We start from the raw sequence: 18620 nt of genomic DNA on the forward strand, positions 1-18620 counted from the left end.
TTGAGTAAAATAAAGTCATACTTTGCTATAATTCGTCTCACTTTTAGAACCATTGTCGTTTCCTCTTCCAGTGACTTCCTGAGTAACTGTACAATTACTAAGAGTTTTAGACAATAAGCTCAATTTGTTCTACTGCAGGCACTGCTCTGGTAGGGAAGCCAAATGTAAGGTATTTAAATAAATTTGGCAGATATCTACAAAGTGCTTACTATATACACAATGTGATGTGCTCTGACAGCATTTTTTAAAAAACCACAGATATAGAGTATAATTGTCATAATTTAGCTTGGAAAACTACAATATGGACATAGTTAAATAACATAGATGATACATGATCTTATTCCATACTCATCTGAATATATGATAAACATTAAATGTTAGAGTACCTCAAGATTCAAAGAAAATAAAAGTAATACTTTTAGACCAAACACTTAAATTTTAATTCAACAGTTAACACAATCACAGATTAAAAATTTCAAATGTAGGGCAATCCGCTCGGGTTCCCTTCCACACTGTGGAAGCTTTGTCCTTTCGCTCTTCACAATAAACAATAAACCTTGCTATTGCTCAAAAAAAAATTTTTTTCAAATGTATAAAGGACATTCCAGGAAAAGTCTTCCTCTCCTTCCTGTCCCCAAACCATCCATTTTACAACCAATATTATTTTTTCCCTTATCTTTCCAGAGTTATTTTATGCATATACAAACAAAACATATATGTAATTTTCTGCTTATTTTATCCAAATGAAGGCATTAATATGCACAGTACTCTGTATCTTGCCTTTTTTTTTTTTTTTTTTTTTGAGACAGAGTCTCTCTCTGCTGCCCAGGCTGGAGTGCAGTGGTGCGATCTCAGCTCACTGCAAGCTCTGCCTCCCAGGTTCACACCATTCTCCTGCCTCAGCCTCCCGAGTAGCTGGGATTACAGGTGCCTGCCACCACACCTGGCAAATTTTTTGTATTTTTTAGTAGAGACGGGGTTTCACCGTGTTAGCCAGGATGGTCTCGATCTCCTGACCTTGTGATCTGCCTGCCTCGGCCTCCCAAAGTGCTGGGATTACAGGCGTGAACCACCGCGCCCAGCCCTGTATCTTGCCTTTTACACTTAGCACACATCTTGAATATTTTTCTTACCAGTGTATATATATATTTTTCTGTTTTAATAGCCATGTCATAGTCCATAATATAGATACATCACAAGTCATTTAACCAGTCCTCTACTTAAAGACATTTACATTGTTTCCAGTTTTGCTATTATGTCGTAATGACTTACCTTGTATATAACATTATTTCACAAATATGTGAAAATATCTACAAGATACATTTCTAGAAGTAGAATTGCTGGGTCAATACTACTTCTCTTAACCTGGGTTCTGCCTAAAAATTGAGCCTGAGAAACAGGCTGATACGCAGACAGTTTATTTGTGAAGTGATCCTGGGGGATCTGAGGTGCTGGAAGAGTGCAACAGGGACGAAAGGAAGGAAAGCCAATTCAAGGGTGTATTTTCTAGCTCTCTGCTATTCAAAGTGGCGTCAGCTAGCCAGAGCCTGTTAGAAATACACAATCTCTGTATCCTCCCTTGACTTACTGAATTAGAATCTGCATTTAAACAAGACCCCCAAGTGTTTTGTAGATACATTAAAGTTTGAAAAACACGAATATAGAATTCACTATTGTAGGCAACTGGGACTCAATCTTGTTGGGGACCTTCTGAAGAGCTATGAAGGACATACTTTGAATTATCCATCCAACAGACAGAACAATGACACATTAACCACTGGCTCTCATCTCCCATTGGTCAAGGCTTGCCCTCAGGGATGTGAACTCTCTTTCACTGCCAGGTTTACACAGGTTCAGAATTTCCGAGCTGCAGGTATCTCACGTGGTGTAGCAGTGAAGCCTCAGTACAGAAAGTGAGAAAGATGTGTATGTGATGTGGCTGAGGGAAGGTGCTGTCAGAATCACATCCATGTGCAGCTAGATGCTGCAGCAATAGTTTGAGTACAAACATGGGCCAAGAGGCTATGAGGTGGGACACCAGGGGTATCCAAAACACTGCCAATATACAATCAATGGAGCACTGTTTTTCGAGTGGTAGATTCCTCCATAGCAACCTAGAGAAATGTATTTAGCGGTTCACAATCAGCACTAGAAAACAAAAGAAAGAAGGGGCTGGGTGGGTGAGAAAGACAAAAAAAGGAAGGAGAAACATAGAAAACACCAGTACATCATATGTAATAAGGCTAAGAGATCTTTGTAAAACTTGTGTTCCTGTTCTATACATGTTAGTGTATTGGGTTACAATGAAAACAACAACAAAACAAACAAAGAAAAAACATCTTTTTATTCTGGGTCACAGATAAAAAGCTTAGGAAACATAGAAAAAGTTGTGCTAATTTATGACCTTCCCAGGAATAAATCAGAATATTTATCCCACATACTCTTACTAACACAGTGAAAATTTCTTTTCATCATTCTGAAAGGTAGAAAATGGTCTGACATGGTAGTTCTCACGTCCATTTCTCTTAAATAAATGAAGTTCAGGATCTGCTCATCAAATTAAGAGGTATCTGTATTTCCTTAGTGAACTATCTAATTCTATCCTATGTTTCGCTTTGATTTTTAAAAATCAATTTGTAGAAACTCTCTATATTAGGAAAATTAGTGTTTATATCATGTGAACTGTTATCTGTCTTTTGACTTGGTGACAAAGAAGGGTAAAAATTTAAAGTTCCTCACACTAAAACATATTTAAAAATTCTCCATGTTATACTCTAATGTAGCAGCACTTTCATATCTCCCTTGATGACAAAGAAATATTTGATGGATTAGAGTACCTTCCATGGCACATGTGGTTGAACTGAATTAGAACTAAAGAAGGCTTAAGAAGACTGCTTGAGGAGAAGTGACATCAGCAAGATGGCAGAATAGGAAGCCCTAAACCCTCCTTCCCCCATGAACACACTGATTCAACAATTAACAAATTCTCTTTGTGAGAAACTGAGAAACTAGTTGAGAGGCTCCTGCACTGAGGATGAGCATGAAACCAGACACTTTGAAGCTGATAGGGAAATATGAGACACAGTCTCACCAGAATCCTACCCCTGGCACAGAGCTGTACAACTGGGAAGAAAACCACAAGCTCCCAGCTTCTCCCTGGGGAAGGAAAGAGTTAGACCATGTGTCAAACATCCCAACTTTTCCAGGGGTTGCCTAGATGACTGATTTCTGTCTTGCAGTCTTGGAGTGCTGATGGGACCCAGCAAACTCTAGCTACCTGGGAAAGAACACAAATGGCGATTTGGGCTGGTAGTCACCATATCTCCTCCTAATGGGGCCTAGCATGTCTTAGCCATCCAAGGGCCAATGAGAACAAAGAAGGTAGATGATGTTGCATGCGACTAGTTGCCAGAACCCCTTCACTTGTCTCAGTAGAGAGTGAACAGCTGGAAAAGCCCCAAATCCTGCCTTCTACTTGGGGCAGGAAGGAGTGTATATCCGATGACCTAACTTTTCTGGGGGCTACCCAAGGAACTTGACTCAGAGCACTAATAGGACCCAGGATACTCTAGATGCTTGGAAGCCACTAGAAAGAAAGTGAGTTGGACTAGCAAGAAGGTTTGAGAGGCCCTGAATCTCTAGCTGGGCTGATTAGTAAGGGTCTTCTCCTGTATGAGGCCAGTCCATGAGAACTGGAAGAGGTAGCTGTTAATCTAATATGCAGATACAAAGAGAGTCAAGGAAAATGGACAAAGAAATACGTTCCAAAGAACAAAATAAATCTCCAGAAACTGGCCTAAATGAAATTGAGATATATGATTTAGCTCACAGAGAATTCAAAATCATCATCATAAAGATGTTCACACCAAGGTCAGGAAAATAATGCATGACAAAGTAATAATTTCATTAAAGAGATATACAATATTAAAAAAGTGCCAAACAGAAATCGTGGAGCTGAAGAATACAATTACTGAATTGAAAAATTCTTTAAAGGTGTTCAACAGCAGACTAGATCAAAGAGAAGAAAGAATAAGCAAATTCAAAGACAGGTCATTGAAATTACTATTCAATCAGAAAAGCAAAAAGAATGAAAAACAGTAAAGAAAGTTTAAGGCACTATGGGACAATATATACATTACTAAAGTTCCAAAGGAGAAAGGAGAAAAAGGGTCAGAAAATTTATTAAAAGAAATAATGGCTGAAAACTTCCCAAACCTGGAGAAGGAAACAGACATCCAGATCCAGGAAGCCCAAAGTACTCCCAAATAAGATGAATCCAAAGAAATCCACAGTGAGACATATAATCAAACTGCCAAAGTAAAAGAGCAAATTTTGAAAGCAGCAAGAAAAAAGCAACTTATGTACAAGGGAATGTTTATAAGACTCAAGGCAGATTTTCCAGCAGAAACCTTGCAGGCAATAAGGGAGTGCAATGATATATTCAAAGTGCTTTTTAAAAACAAACCAACCCTGCCAATGAAGAATACCAAACCTGGCAAAATTGTCCTTCAAAAATGAGGCAAAGATAAAGACAAAAGCCGAGAAAATTCATCACCAGTTGATCTGCCTTAAAAGGAGTGCTAATGGGAATTCTTCAAGTTGAAACAAAAGTACATTAAAAAGCAACATGAGAGCATAAGAAAGTATGAAACTCATTGGTGAAGGAAAATATATAAGGCAGGCATGGTGGCTCATGCCTGTAATCCAGTCACTTTGGGAGGCCGAGGTGGGCAGATCACTTGAGCTCAGGAGTTCGAGACCAGCCTGAGCAATATGGCAAAACCCTGTCTCTACAAAAAAATACAAAAAATTAGCTGGCTGTGGTGGCATGCACCTGCAGTCCCAGCTACTTGGGAGGCTGTGGAGCAAGAGGATTGGTTGAGCCTATGAAGCTGAGACTGCAGTGAGCCATGTTTGTGCCACTGCACTCCAGCCTAGGTGACAGAGCAAGACCTCATCTCCAGAAAAAAAAAAAAAAGGAAGAAAAGAAAAATATATATAAACAAATGAAGAGTAATGAATCACTTATGATTCACTTATGAAGAGTACTGTATCACTTATGGCAGTGAATAAATCACTTAAAAAAAAAAGATTTTGGCTGGGCACAGTGGCTCATGCCTGTAATTCCAACACTTTCAGAAGCTGAACTAGGTAGATCGCTTGAGCCCAGGAGTTTGAGGCAAGCCTGGGCAACATGGCCAAACCATTTCTCTACAAAAAATACAAAAATTAGCCAGGTGTGATGGCACATGTCTATAGTTTCAGCTACTTGGGAGGCTGAGGCAGGAGGTCAAGGCTGCAGTGAGCTGTGATCATGCCACTGCACTCCAGCTTGGGTGACAGAGTGAGACCCTGTCTTAAATTTTTTTTTTTTCATTTTTTTAAGCATGGTTTTAGGTTCACAGCAAAACTGTGAGGAAAGTACGGAGATTTCCCATAAGCCCCCTGATCTCACACAATGCACAGCCTCTCTCATTATCAACATTCAACACCAGAGTGGTATATTTGTTACAACTGAATTAATCACTTTTAATTTTTGCATATAAGTTAAAAGATAAATGCATTAAAAATAACTATAACTAAAAAGTATATTAACAAATATGTACTATAGGTAGATATAAATGGTGAAACCAGTAACAGAGCGTATGTGTGGGGGGAGTAGTAAAAGTGTAGAGTTTCTGTGTATGTGGATTGAGCTTAAAATACACTGTTATATCTATGAGATATTTATGTAGGTCCCATGGTAATTAGAAACAAAATACATATAGAAGTTACACCAAAAAAGAGAGAAAAAAATTTTAGTATATCAATATTAAGAAAATAAAGCACAAAGAAAGACAGCAGAAGATAAAAAGAGGGACCAAAGAACTATAGGACAACAGAAAATAATAAAATGGCAATAGTAAATCCTTTCCTCTCAATAATTACTTAAAATATAAATAGATTAAACTATCCAATCAAAAGACAGAGTAGCTAAGTGGATTAAAAAACAAGATCCAATGATATACTGTCTACAAGAGACTCACTTTAGATTTAACAACACATTTAGGCTGGAAGTGAAGGAACAAAAAAAGATATTCCATATAAATGGTAATAAAAAGAGTAAGAGTGGCTATACCACATCAAACAAAATAGACTTTAAGTCAAAACTTGTCACAAGAGACACAGACATTATGTAATGATAAAAGAATATGCCAGGAAGATAGGAAGATACAACAATTATAAACATATATGCACCCTGCATCACATTACCTAAATATATAAAGCAAGTATTAATAGATCTGAAGAGAGAGAAAGCAATACAAAGATAGTAGGAACTTTCAATACACAACTTTTCAATAGTGAATACATGTTGGGCACAGTGGCTCATGCGTGTAATCCCAGAAACTCAGAAGGCTGAGATGGGAGGATCACTTGGGAAGAAAGTGGCCAGGATTTTGAGACCAACCTGGGCAACACAGCAAGACCCTATCCCTACCAAGAAAAAAAAAAAAAAAAAGCCAGTGATGGTGGCACATGCCTGTAGTTCCAGCTACTTGGAAGGCAGAAGGATCACTTAAGCCCAGGAGTTTGAGGCTGTAGTGAGCTATGACTGTGCCACTGAACTCCAATCTGGGAGACAAAGTGAGACTCCATCTCTTAACTAAATAAATAAATAAATAAGAATAATGAATACATCAGACAGAAAATCAATGAAGAAATACTGGACTTCAAAAACACTATAGACCAAATGGACCTAACATACCTATACAGAACATTCCAACCAACAGGGGCAGAATATACATTCTTCTTAAGCACACACAAAATGTTCTCCAGAATATATCATGTTCAGTCACAAAATGAGTCTTAACAAAATTAAGACAACTGAAATCATACCAAGCATCTTTTCTGAACACAATGGAATAAAAGTAGAAATCAACAGAAGAAAGACTAGAAAATACATAAATTGTAGAAATTAACACACTTTTGAACAACCAATGGGTCAAAGAAAAAAATCAAAGGATAAATTAGAAGGTATCTTGAAACAAACAAAAACCACAATACAATATACCAAAACTTATGGGATGCAGCAAAAGCAGAACTAAGAGGAAAGTTTACAGCAATAAATGCCTACATTAAAAACAAAATGATCTGAAAAAAAAAAACCTTTATGTTATACCTCAAGGAACTAAAAAAAGAAGAAACTAAGCCTGAAGTTAGCAAACCAAGGAAAAAAAAATAAAGATTAGAGCAGAAATAAATAGAGGATACAAAAACAGTTTTTCAAAATTAACAAAACTGAGTTGCTTTTTTGAAAAGATAAACAAAATTGACAATCCTTTATACTAAGAAAAAAAGCAGAGAAGATGCAAATAAATATTATACAATCCAAAATGAAAGAGGACACATTACAATAGATGACACAAATTAAAATGACCATAAGGGACTGTTATAAACAATTACAAGCCAATAAACAAGGTAACCTAGAAGAAATGGATAAATTCCTAGACACATACAACCTATTAAGGTTGAATCATGAAGAAACAGAAAATCTGAACAGACTGATAATGTGTAGGAGATTGAGCTGTAATAAAAAATCCCCCATCAAAGAAAAGTCCAGGACTGATAGCTTCATTACTGAATTCTACTGAAGGCTTCATTACTGAATTCTGCTAGTTAAAGGAAAGACCTAATACCAATCCTTCTCACACCCTTCCAAAAAACTGAAGAGGAGGGAATATTTCCCTCATTTTACAAGGCCAGCATTACTCTGACACCAAAGCCGCATAAGAATACTACAAGAAAAGAAAAATTATAGGCCAATATCCCTGATTAACATAGATGTTAAAATCCTCAACAAAGCACTGGCACACTGAATTCAACAGTACATTATAAAGATAATTCACCATCAACTAGTGGTATTTATTCCTAGGATACAAGGATGATTTAACATATGTAAATCAATTAATGCAACCCACATCATTAATAGCACAGACACAGAAGTCAAATGATTATCTCAGTAAATGCAGAAACAGTATTTGACAAGATTCAATTGCTTTTCATGACTGAAAACTCTCAACAAGTTAGGAAGAGAAGTAAATTATCTCAACATAATAGAGGCCAAAAGCCCACTGCTAGAATCATACTCAAGGTTTACCCTGAAAACTTTTAAGTTAATATCAGGAACAAGACAAGGATGCTCATTCTCTCCACTTCCCTTCAACATAGTCCTGGAAGTCCTAACCAGAACAATTAGGTATGAAGAAGAAATAATAAGGCATCCAAACTGTAAAGGAAGAAGTAAAATTGTCCCTGCTTGCAGATAACATAATCTTATATATAGCAAACTCTAAACACTTCACCAAAAAACTGTTAAAACAAATTCAGTAAAGATGAAAGATACAAAATGAACATACAATAATCAGTTGCATTTCAACTAACAACATTAACGACTGAAAAGGAAATTAGAAAAACAATCCCAATTACAATAGCACCAAAGAGTAAAATACTTAAGAATAAACTTATCTAAGAAGGTGAAAGACTTGTATGCTAAAAACTACAAAACATTGATGAAAGAAATTAAAGAAGGCACAGCTAGGCACAGTGGCGTGTGCCTGTAATCCCAGGAGGCTGAGGCAGGAGGATCACTTGAGACCGGGAGTTCAAAGTTGCAGTGAGCTATGATCATGCCACTGTATTCCAGCCTGGGCAACAGAGCAAGACCCTGTCTCATAAATAAACAGATAGACAGATAGAAATTTTAAAAAGAAATTAAAGAAGACAAACAGAAAGACATCCAGTACTCATGGACTGGAAGACTTAATGTTGCTAAAAAGTCCATACTACACAAAGTGATCTATGGATACAATGCAATCTCTATCAAAATCTTGATTGCATTTTTTATAGAAATAGAAAACACAATTCTAAAATTCATATGGAACCACAAAATACCCTGAATAGCCAAATTAATATTAAGAAAGAAGGAAAAAGTTGGAGTGACTTTGATTTTCTGATTTCAAAATATATAACAAAGCTGTAGAAACTAAAACAGTGTGGTACTGGCCTAAAGACAGACATAGAGATCAATGGAACAGAACAGAGAGCCCAGAAATACATCCACATACATACAACTGCTCTTTACTAAAGGTGCCAAGAATACACAATGGGTCAGGAAAGTCTCTTCAACAAATGGTGCTGGGAAAACAGGATATCCATAAGCAAAAGAATACAATTTGACCCTTATCATACAACATACCCAAACATCAACTCAAAATGGATTTCAGACTTCAACCTAAGATCTGAAACTCTAAAACTCCTAGAAGAAAACACAGGGGAAAGCTTCATGACATTGGTCTCGGTAATGATTTCACAGATATGATGCCAAAAGGACAAGCAACAAAAGCAAACATAAATGAGTGAAACTATATCAAATTAAAAAGCCTCCATACAGCAAAGAAAACAAGACACTGAAAAAATCTACAGCATGGGGAAAAATACTGCAAACCATACATGTCATAAGGGGCTAATTCCAAAATATATAAAAAACTCCTACAATTTAATAGCAAAAATCTGATAACACAATTAAAAATTGGCTGAAGACTTGAATACACATTTCTACAAAGATGACATACAAATGGCCAACGGGTATATGAAAAGATGTTCTGTGTCATTAATCATCAGGGAAATGCAAATTAAAACCACAAGAGGATGTCACCGCACATCTGTTTGGATGGCTATGATCAAAAAAATAAAAGATAACAAGTCTTGGTGAGGATGTGGAGAATAGGGAGCACTTGTACACCGCTGGCAGGAATGCAAAATGGTGCAGCTGCTATGTAGAACAGTATGCAGGTTCCTTGAAAAATTAAAAATAGAACTACCATATGATCCAAAAAATCCTACTTCTGGGTATTTGTGTTAACCTGTTTGCACTGCTATGAAAGGAATACTGCAGGCTGAGTAATTTATAAGGAAAAGAGGTTTATTAGCTCATGGTCCTGCAGGCTGTACAAGCATGGCACCCACATCTGTTCAGCTTCTGGTGAGGGCCTCAGGAAGCTTACAATCATGGTGTAAGGTAACGGGGGAGCAGGCACATCACATGGTGAGACAGGGAGCAAGAGACAGAATGGGGAGATTACAGGCTCCTTTTTAAACAACCAAATCTCATGTGAACTACTAGAGTGAGAACTCACTCATCACCATGGGGATGGCACCAAACCATTCATAAGGGATCCGCCCCCATGACCCAAATCCCTCCCACCAGGCCCCACCTCCAACATTGGAGATTACATTTCAACATGAGACTTGGAGAGGACAAACATCCAAAGCACATCAGCATTCATTAAAAAGAATTGAAATCAGGATCCCAAAGAAATATTAGCACTACCATGTTCACTGCAGCACTATTTACAATAGCCAACATGTGGAAACAACCTAAATGTTCACCAATAGATGAATGGATAAAGAAAATGTGGTGTATACATACAGCAGAATATTATTCATTCTTTAAAAAGAAGAAAATTCTGTAATATGTGACCACATGGATGAATGTTGAGGACATTATCCTAAGTGAAATAGGTCAGTCACAGAAAAGGCAAATACTGTATGATTCCATTACAAGTCAAACTCTTGGAATCAGAGAATGGAATGGTGGTTGCCAGGAGCTGGGGAAGGGGAAAATGGGGAGTTGCTATCATTGGACATTAAGTTTCAGTTACGAAAGATGAGAGATCTGCTGTTCAACTGTGTGCCGATAATTGACAATACTGTATTGTACACTTAAAAATTTGTTAAGAGCATAGATATCATGTTAAATATTCTTTCCAAAATAAAATAAAATAAGTAAAGGATGAATAAGAAAATATATAGAAAGTAATACTAATAAACTAGAATTGCCAGATAGAATTCATATATAAAATAAATTACTTCCCAAAGGTAAAAGTCACATTAAGAAGAAATGGTCATAAGTAATGCTTTGTGAGATATGCGAACACACAAGAAATTTTTTTAAATGCAATTCATTTTTTAAGTTAGTATCAAATGTGTAAAAATGTAACAATTTGGAACTATTTTTAAAAATAACACTATTAATATTGCATGTACATATTATAAGATTTTCTAAAAGGCCAATCTGGGGTTACTGCTAAAAAAAGACTGCTTGCTCTTTCTGGGTAACATACTTTGAATTTTGAGAAAATTAAAATACTCTGGTTTCCATCAATAAAGCTAAACACATTTTACTTATATAATAAAATATGACAAATATATTAAATTAGTGTTTCTTAAAACCTGTTTATCCACAAAGAAAGACAAATTTTGAGAATAATCACCATGATGCCAGAGGCTATTGATCAGACTGGATGTTTGGCTGTTCTGATGTTTATCTTTTTATCTGTCTTGAAAGAAAAAGTCAAGTATTCACCACAAAGCTTACAAGGACCTAATTAGAGCTATAAAATCAAAATAAAAGAGTATAGCATTGGGAGAGGCACAGTTTGATGGGCTTATTCTTCAATTAAAATCACATACCTACCACTTGTTTAAAAAAAAAAAATCAAACTCGTTAACAAGATACTCAACTAAAATCCCTCTCCATCTATCTTTAGCCTGTCCCCAGACTCATCTTGTCTCATTCCAGATACAGCAGAATACTGACACTGCCTAGTCTCCATATCCCTGGTCACATTTTTAGTCTTTCAGGAATGCCCTAACCTACTTATTTTAAAATTGTCCTCTAACCAGGTTCATTTCAAATTAATTCTCTTATTATTCCAGTCAGATTTAACCTGTGTGATCCTATGTATACACCTGAATTCTAAGTTATACAATTCACTTACTTACCTATTTGACAATATATACTGAGTGCACTGTTCTATGGCTGAGGCTACAATGGTAAAGATTTGACATGTAACTTAATGCTTGTACTCATCATAGTCTAACCTGTATTTTACTTAGTTGTAAATGCCTATTTTTCCACCAATTTGTGAGTTTCTTGAAGTCAAGTCCCACGCATTTAAAAAAAAAAATCTTTGCTCACATGGAGCACTTATCATATTATATTTAGAATAGTAGCAATTGGTTTTAAGACTAGGTTTTGTCTTTTACTGCCTTGGGAACTTGAACAAGGCGCTTAACTCTTTGATTCTCTTTTCTCATATGTGAAGTAGAGACAACAGTACCTGTCTTATGCTAAATTTCACAAAAAAAGTATTTTGTGGAGCTCTGTAAGTCTAAAAAAGTCCACTAAATATTGGTACTAAGTGGATAAGAAAATGTGGTACATATACACCATGTAATACTACTGAGCCTTAAAAAGGAATGAAATAATGTCTTTTGCAGCAACTTGGATGGAGCTGGAGGCCATTATTCTAAATGATTCAAGAATGGAAAACCAAATACTGTATATATTCAGTTCACTTATAAGTGGGAGCTAAGCCATGAGAATGCAAAAACATACACAGTCAAAAAAAGGAACTTTGGGGATTTAGGGAGGGGAGAAGGTTGGAAAATGTGTGAGGGATAGAAGACTATATATTGGGTACAGTGTACATTGTTCAGGTGATGGGTACACTAAAATCTCAGACTTCACCACTAAAGAACTCACCCATGTAACCAAAAACTGCAGGTCTCCCAAAAGCTACTGAAAAAAAATCATTTAAAAAAAATACTGGTACTACTACTACATTAGTAAATGAACCTGACTCTTCTATTGAACGGAACTATAGCTGGGCCAATAATTTGTTAATTATTCACTGACCAACAAACTAATATAAAACAGTAAGCAACAATACAACACAGTCTTTCATTAGCTAAAACACAGATTTACATTTACTTTTTTTTTTTTTTTTTTTTTTTTGAGACACAGTTTTGTTCTTGTTGCCTAGGCTGGAGTGCAATGGCACAATCCCAGCTTACTGCAACCTCTGCCTCCTGGGTTCAAGCGATTCTCCTGCCTCATCCTCCCAAGTAGCTGGGATTACAGGCATGTACCACCACGCCCAGCTAATTTTTTGTATTTTTAGTAGATTCGGGGTTTCACCATGTTGGCCAAGGTGGTCTCGAACTCCAGACCTCAGGTGATCCACCCGCCTCGTCCTCCCAAAGTGCTGGGATTACAGGCGTGAGCCACCGTGCCCGGCCTCACATTTACTTTTTGTAGTGGTATCTCACCAGCTGATATCCTACACTTATTTTCTCAGTTAGATTTTGACGTAACTTCTATGTAACCCAGTCTGATGTTATCCTTCAGGGTTCACGGGACCACTAGGAGGTATTTATATATACATAGGAGGTCCGTGAATAATGTCATACTGATTACCGTTGTTTTATTATAATGTTGATGAGGGAAAAAAGGATTCCTGGCCAGGCCATTGTCTGTGCAGAGTTTGCATGTTTTCCCCATGTCTGCATGGGTTTTCTTTGGACACTCCAGTTTCCTCCCACATCCCAAAGATGTGCACATTTGGTGAACTGGCATCTCTACAATGTCCCAGTATAAGTGAGTGTTCTGTGCTGTGAGTACACCCTGCATTGGAATGGTATCCTGTCCAGGGTTGGTTCCAACCTTGGGTCCTTAGCTGCAAGGACAGGCTCCAGCCACCCACAAGTGAAACCAGAAAAAGCATGTTGGAAAATGAATGAATACAGAAATTATTGTAAAGTAAAAATTCATAAAGTATATGGTGATCATACAAATATATGACAATAAGCGATGCAGTATAAAAACACTCCTTGAGCCTGCCACATTTGTGATTGCTTTGGAACTGCCTGTGGTAGGAGGTGCTCTTTACAATTTTTGCTTTGCAAACATTTATTCCTTGATTTAACCCACCATTGCTACTACTGCCACTCACAGATTCACCAAAAACTGGGTAAACACTTAACCTTGTTTATATTAATATTTCTGAAATGTATGTATAGCTCACATTTCAATATTCAATACAAGAAGTGTCCTGGGTCTTTACTAGAAGGCTGATGATCTTTTTGTGACCAGAAATATGCCATAGGAACTTAACTCTTGTTCATATCCATTAGTCTGTAGTAAAATTAGTTTTGCTATACATTGTTTTGCTTAACGTCAAATTAGATTCCAAGATTCTAAGATTCCAAGGACCCATCAATGACATCAGTGCAGATTTATTGTATAAAGAAATTTGTTACAGGGAGTTGACCTTACACAATTGTAGGAGCTGCTTATACAGCCTTTGTATCTGATGGTGTAGTTTGAATTCCACAGGGCAGGCAGATGAGAAGAGGAAAGATGGATGTAATGTTGGGGAGAGTGAGAAAAAACTGACACCAAGAGAATCAGCCGGAATTGACAAGGATGGGCTAACGTCAGTCTTACTGCCTCCAATCTGGACGCTATGGGTATCCTGCAGGAGATGCTGGTGCCTTTCATTATGGAGCTAGACATATACCTGGCCTGGAGTAAGAGAAGCTGAAGGAGGATACAGGGCAAGGAAGAACAGTTACAGATCTGGCTGCAGTGAGCCAGTAAATAACTTTCCTAGTGTAAATGAACATTGCAGTAGTGTTCCAACCTTCCTAGTGTAAAAGCCAAAAATAGCTGCTGTTTCACTCCCGTCCTCCAAAGTTCACACAAAATTGTCTCTTTTGGCCACTCTAACTAGAAACATACAAGAAGGAAATTCTGTGAAGTGTAGTTGACCCTAGTCAAACTAACATGTTACAGAGTCAACATCTTGTCAATCTGGCAACTATATACGTCTCTTAAAACCATACTTAGTTCCCAAATGAAGAAAGTAACAGTCATGCTTCCATCTAACATGATACAACTATCCCTCCACACAACAAACATGCTAACCCTTTCCTTCTAAAAGAGAGGATACGAGTTCCTTTTTTTGTTTTTAGGAGATGTTCATTCTTCAATCTGATTCAGTTTTCTTTGATATCTGTAACTTAAATATGTAGATACAAAGTTAACTATTATTAACATGTCTTATATTAGAGGATGGGGAATGAGACAGCAGGAGGAAAACAAAAATATTTGATTAATATATAGACAAACATATATTAAGAAGGAATATGAACGTTTATATCAGAACTACTGCAGTGTTCACTTCTGTAACTCCTCACGTAGCTGTAGCTGTTATTTTTACATACCTTTTTCTACTAACCACTCCATATTTCCTTTGTCCTCAGCAAGTACTTCACTGTTCATAGTTTCTTATCTGGAAGGGTAGCCCAAACTTTATTCCTGAAAAATCATCAGCACTGCCTAAACTGGGTTCTTATAGCTTTCTATTGATTTTACTCATAGAACCTGGGAGTACTGCATTCCAGATGGACTCTACATTATCCACATCATATAGTAGCAACTCAATTTCCTCTTGATAGGCTCAATCTATCAATAATTCCCCTTCTTTGCCTGTGGGTTTACAGTGGCTACAGGAAGGCAGTCTCAACTTCCAGTTCAACAGAATCATTACTTGTGTCCCCACATGGAAACATTCTTCTTTTGGGGATTAAGCCTTATAAATCAGCAGAGCCTAAAGTTGTGAGGAAAGGAAGCAAAAATTTTGCTACTGAATCACTAGGAGTAACTGTGTGTGGTGCCACACGTATTTCCAAACTTTGGTTTTTAGGCCCATGAATCCTGGCTAGAGGAGAAATAGCAGGATAAATCAAAATCTGATTTACAGCATGTATTGCATCCTGGAGGATACTGCCCCAGCCCCACAGGGCATTGCCACCTAGCTGGCACTGTAACTGAGTCTTCAAAGGCCTTTCCTCCATACTATCAAGCCAGCTGCTTCAGGATGATTGGGATCTTTCTAAGACAGTGAATTCCATGAGCAAGGCCCAATTTCTATACTTCATTAGCTGCTAAGTGAGTACCTTATTCAGAAGTGATGCTGTGTGGAATATCATGATAATGGATAAGGCATTCTGTAAGTTCATGGATGGTGGTTTCGGCAGAAACATTATGAGCAAGGGAGGCAAATCACTATCCAGAGCAAATGTTTTTTTCAGTGAGAACAAAGCACTGCCTTTTACAGGATAGAAGTGATCCAATGTAATCAACCTGCCACCAGGTAGATGGCTGATTCCCTTGAAGAACGGTACCATTAAGAAGTTCAGTGTTGTACCCAGATCCACCTGGGTGAGTGGGTCAATACTGCTGAGCCAACGCATAAGCGTTTCTCTGTGGGACCATGTCTGCTTTGTTCATGAATCAATATAAACATCCTAGTGGTTCTGCTTCTCTGTTTCAACCCTGACTGATGAGCTGGGTATGCAGAGCAGTTTCAAAGGAACTGAATCTTAGGATTAGGTTATCTGAATTGGTTCACGCCTCTTGCTTTTACAATATTTTACATTTATATTTCAATCACTGAAAGTACTATACAAAATTGAATAAACTTTTTAATGGCAAACACACAAAAGAGTATTCAGGTTATACTTACTAAGGACTGAATCAACATATTAAGACAACTTTTCTGAATCTCAGGAGGTATATTTGCAAAGCTTCTCTCAGACCAAAATCTTGCAAAATGCTTTACAATCCACCTGTTAAAATCAAAGAATACCAAGTTAAAGAAATTAAAATGTTTTTCATTATAATAGTCAATATTTTGGTTTTCAATTACATAACTGTACATATATATGACCTAATACTATTAATTTTATGAACCCTAAAATGGACTTTATATTCTCTTTCCTGTAAACATGTATTTTAAATCCATGTGCACAGATTTTAACATAATTAACCATGGTTCAGCTAAGATAAAATGATCCCAAGTATCTTCAGTAATATCTAAATTAATACTCTGCTTAGTGGTGAAACTAGTTCAGCACTAAGCTACTTACTTACATTGTGTCCCAGAAAATAGGCCAACTCTAAAGTTCCCCACAAAATTAGAAGAACAGAAAAACAAAATCCCTAAATTAATAGTATCAGCATTACTTAACATAACTTACTTCATGCAGTCAGCAAAAAGACTTTCCACTCCAACTGAATGAGCAATAATCAGGCATTCTAGTATAGACGTCAATGTTCTGGGAACAGGCTAAAATTGATGGAAAACACCATATTTATTCTTTTTCAATTTACAAAGGCTAAAAATATTTAGTTCATAAAGATAATCCAATTTATGTACCTAAATTGCAGAACACATACAACTCAAAATTTGGTAAATTCAAAATTTATTTTCTATATTTAACTCTTTATCTGAAATTAACTTCTGCTGGTACTGAGGCTACAAACATGCTCTAGTCAGAGTCTTTCTTTTTTTCCTTAAAAACACCTTTCTACACAAAAACCTAAACATGAATGTTTTTAGCAGCTTTCTTCATAACTGCCCAAACTTGGAAACAACCATGTTGTCCTTTACTAGATGAATGGATAAATAAACTGTAGTACATCCATGCAATGAAATATTCAGCTCTAAAAAGAAATGTGCTAACAAGCCATGAAAAGACATGGGGGAATCTTAAATGCGTATCACTAAGTGGAAGAAGCCAATCTGAAAAGGCTATATACTATATGATTGCAACTACATTACAGCCTGGAAAAAACAAAACTACAGAGACAGTAAAAAGGTCAGTGGTTGCTAGGGGTTAATGGGGAGGGAAGGATGAGCAGTCAGAGCACAGAGGATTTTACGGCACTGAAAACACTCCGTATGATACTATAATGGTAGATACATGTCACTATACATGTGTATAAACCCATTAAATGTACAACACCAACAGCGAACTCTATTGTAAACCATGAATTTTGGATGATAATGTGTAATTGTATGCTCATCGGTTGTAACAAAGGTACCACTCCAGTGGGGGATGTTGACAATGGGGGAAGCTATGCATGTGTAGAAGAAAGTGGGTATGTAGGATATCTCTGTACCTTCCTCTCAATTTTGCTGTGAACCTAAAAATGCTCTAAGTTTTTTTTTTTTTAAGTCTGTTATTCTTTTAAAACCAAGTGTCACTAACAACTTTTAATTTTATGGCATATCATTTGAACTCTTTTGGCTGTCAGAATGCACACAATTTTTATTCTAATTTATTTTAGGTTAAATATCTTTTTTAAAGCCAAAGTGGTATAATAATTTCTAGCATATCACATTGCAATACAACATGGTCTAATCGGCTTCCTAATGTATAAATATAAATTAAAGTAATTGTGCAATGAGAGGCCCTATATTGATCTCAGATAAGAAGAATTTAATTAGATCATAATTACATAATGTATTTTTTTTTCTTTTGAGACAGAGTCTCACTCTGTCTCCCAGGCTGGAGTGCAGTGGCGCGATCTCGGCTCACTGCAATCTCTGCCTCCTGGGTTCAAGCGACTCTCCTGCCTCAGCCTCCTGAGTAGCTGGGATTACAGGCGCTAACCACCACGCCTGGCTAACTTTTTGTATTTTTAGTAGAGATGGGGTTTCACCATGTTGGTCAGGCTGGTCTTGAACTCCTGGCCTCACGATCCACCCGCCTTGGCCTCCCAAAGTGCTGGGATTACAGGCGTGAGCCACCACACCCGGCCTACATAAGGTATTTTTTTAAAGCACATATACAGAAATAATAAATGAAAACAAATAAAAGGTAGATACAAGTAGTGAAAACAACTCACTTCTCTTGTTGTTACATATCTTTGCTATGTATTGCCCATG

At 36.9% G+C, this 18620-nt stretch overlaps 1 protein-coding gene across 2 annotated transcripts in view; it reads right to left on the reverse strand.

Annotated features, from left to right (window-relative positions):
• Positions 1-18620, reverse strand: part of BTBD8 (BTB domain containing 8) — a 104383-nt gene that overhangs the window by 20639 nt on the left and 65124 nt on the right. For both annotated transcript variants that reach the window (XM_054476405.2, XM_063664833.1), the window contains 2 exons: positions 16927-17015; positions 16413-16515 (listed from right to left, as the gene is read on the reverse strand). In XM_054476405.2, the coding sequence (XP_054332380.1) occupies positions 16413-16515; positions 16927-17015 (192 nt within the window). The remainder of the gene's footprint in view (positions 1-16412; positions 16516-16926; positions 17016-18620) is intronic.

The sequence above is a fragment of the Pongo pygmaeus genome, chromosome 1 (genome assembly GCF_028885625.2).
Source record: "Pongo pygmaeus isolate AG05252 chromosome 1, NHGRI_mPonPyg2-v2.0_pri, whole genome shotgun sequence".
Lineage (NCBI taxonomy): Eukaryota > Metazoa > Chordata > Mammalia > Primates > Hominidae > Pongo > Pongo pygmaeus.